General features: G+C 52.7%; 1 protein-coding gene across 1 annotated transcript; it reads right to left on the bottom strand.

Annotated features, from left to right (window-relative positions):
- Positions 1 to 212: 212 nt before the first annotated feature.
- On the bottom strand, positions 213 to 1,169 carry LOC311327651 (transmembrane protein 121; the record flags this gene model as incomplete). The annotated part of the gene is made up of 1 exon (XM_084460737.1): positions 213 to 1,169. One exon carries the CDS (start codon positions 1,167 to 1,169, stop codon positions 213 to 215), a length of 957 nt encoding a protein of 318 aa, XP_084316863.1.
- Between the last annotated feature and the right edge of the window lie 1,306 nt (positions 1,170 to 2,475).

The following is a 2,475-nucleotide window of genomic DNA, read 5'->3' as shown; positions in this document are numbered from 1 at the left end:
ACGTACTGTAGATTATGCACCATGAGGGATTGTCACTGCTCCTGTCTCTGAAGCGTCCTGTCTGCCATTGGGCATTAATGGAGGTCATACCCCCTGCAAACCAGGAGCCGTCATGCGCCCACGAGGACGCAGACTGTCGTGCTCCTGTAGTGTCCTGTGGGTCACGTGTGTTAATACTCCCACGATGCTCCTCGTCGAGTGTGCTGTGTGTGTCATGTGTGTTTACACGTGGTGGTCACCTCCGGCAGAGGGGTCTGATCCTGCAGCACCACCTGAGCGGCGCTGGCTGGGACCAGTCGGCCGCGAGCCATCAAGTTCTTCTGCAGCTCGATGCCGAAAGCCGGGGGAGCATTCTGCAACTGTCTCCTGTACTGCACAAAGCTACTGGTCTTTAGTATGATGGCCAGCACGTTCTTGCCTATGAGAATCCCAGACACCCTGGCGTCCTTATAGAGAACCATGTTCCCCCCGCGGATGAAGAGTGTGATGATGTTGATGGTCACCAGACTGAGGATGGGGTACAGGAGCATCTTGTGGGGGACGATGTTGACGCCCTGCATGCTGATCTCGCTGAGGGACACGCAGGGAAGCACCAGCAGCAGGATGTAGCAGTAGAAGAACATCAGGCCCTCCGCCCACAGGGGGAGCCCTTTCTTCTGGGGTTCCCACAGATTGGCCTGGATATCCAGGATATCCAGCAGGTCCACCACCACCCAAAAGAGCCGGTTCCGGATCTCCTCCCTCTTCTTGAAGGCGCGGACGTACTCCATGTGGTCGATGGCCACCAGGACCACAAACAGGACGGGGATGCAGATGGACAGAAGCAGCGTCAGCGCCTTGCGGGCCAGGGCGTCCAAGCTCTTCCGGTCCGCCTTGTAGTTCTGGTACACGAAGTAGACCTTGATCTCCAGCACGAAGATGTAGAGGAACCAGAGGATCATGGCGTAGCCACGCTTGGAGCTCCGCACCTCGGCGCCCACCCACACGGCCACGTAGCGCAGCACGATGAGGAAGCAGATGTCGCCCACCATCACCATGATGCAGATGCCAATCTTCCTGGGCCCGTGGTTCTGCTCCACCAGGTAGGCGTCGATCAGCGCCATGCTGCTCATGATCAGGATGGTGGAGAGGCACACATGGGGCTTGTTGGTGGGAGGGGGGGGAACCATCGTGGCTGAGCAGGGGGGCAGGAAGGTGTAGGGATTGGGGGTGCTCGGGGTTTGAACTGATGATGAGTAAGGGATGCGTTGCGGTACCTCAGTCGCCCGGTGCCGAGGCGATGCCGACAAGCCCGGTCAGGCGGCAGAGTTCCACTCCATTGCTGCTTTCTTGGCTGCTGTCCAGGACCCACTAATAGGATTCACCCAGATCACTTCAATCAATCCCAGCCTGTGCCAAAGCAACCTGCCGGTCAAACAGTGACCCTGAGTTAGTAAATTGTGCTGCTTGGCAAATAGTCTGTAAACACAATTGGCTTACCGTACCAAATGTGGGCAATCTGACATCCAGACCACATTCCGACAAGTTGGGAGGTAAAATTGTCCTTTGTCTAGTTTGCTTTAACGATCATACTGAAGGATTAAATGTCATTAACATTGCAAATGGACCGTAGTGTATTTGAACTCTGTACTCTTATTTTGCACAAATTTGGATTTAAAAAGCCAGCTGAGTACTCACTTGTTTCTCCCTTTGTATTTTATTGTAATGACTGGTAGAGAGCGTCCATGCGAAAGACTTCGCCAGGAGCCTGCAAAGCCCATCTGTAATCCAGCGGAGAGGAGCAGAGGAAAATGCACAGTGTCCTCTCCTCTCTCATAGGCGTAAATCCACCAGTCATGGATATTTCTTTAAGTTAAAGAGAAATCCCAAAATATCACGGCCATAATCCACTTATAGTTCACAGACTGAATCGGAGAAGCCGTCTTAATGGTCACAAAGAATATTATACATTTCAGGAACCAAGAAAAATATGTGATTTTCTCTTGTGCTTAAAAATAAGAGGTTTTAAGCTCAAATGCGAAAGAGCAAAATTGCGAAGTTATTCCCAAAGGTTGTTGTCTTAAAAAAAAAAGAGGACAGGAACAAGTTTCTCTCTTCTACAATCCACTATACTGACTTCAATATATTGCATTGTGTGGTGTTTGTGTGTTTTGTGTGTGTTGTGTGTGTGTGCGCATGTGTGTGTGTGATGTAGGAGGCTGGAGGGAGACAGCTACGATACTGTTGTAATGAGTCCTTTGAACGCAGTGTGTGTCTGTCACTCCTTCTCCGCTCAGCTCTGTGAGTGTGTGTGTGCGCGCGTGCGTGTGCGTGCGCCGAAGCGCCTCAGCTGTCTCTGAGGCTCCTTGCCGCGAACCCCCCTAGTAAGACCATGGTCGCCGTGTCGTTTTCTCTCCTCCTCCCTCTTCCCCCCGATCAGGAGCGGCAGGAGGCGTCTTCAGGGACAGCTGCAGCAACAGGACTGCCGGACCCCGC

This window comes from Borostomias antarcticus, assembly GCF_949987555.1.
Source record: "Borostomias antarcticus genome assembly, chromosome: 2".
Lineage (NCBI taxonomy): Eukaryota > Metazoa > Chordata > Actinopteri > Stomiiformes > Stomiidae > Borostomias > Borostomias antarcticus.
The sequence above is the reverse complement of the archived record's forward strand: the minus strand, read 5'-3'. Positions and strand labels throughout refer to the sequence as shown.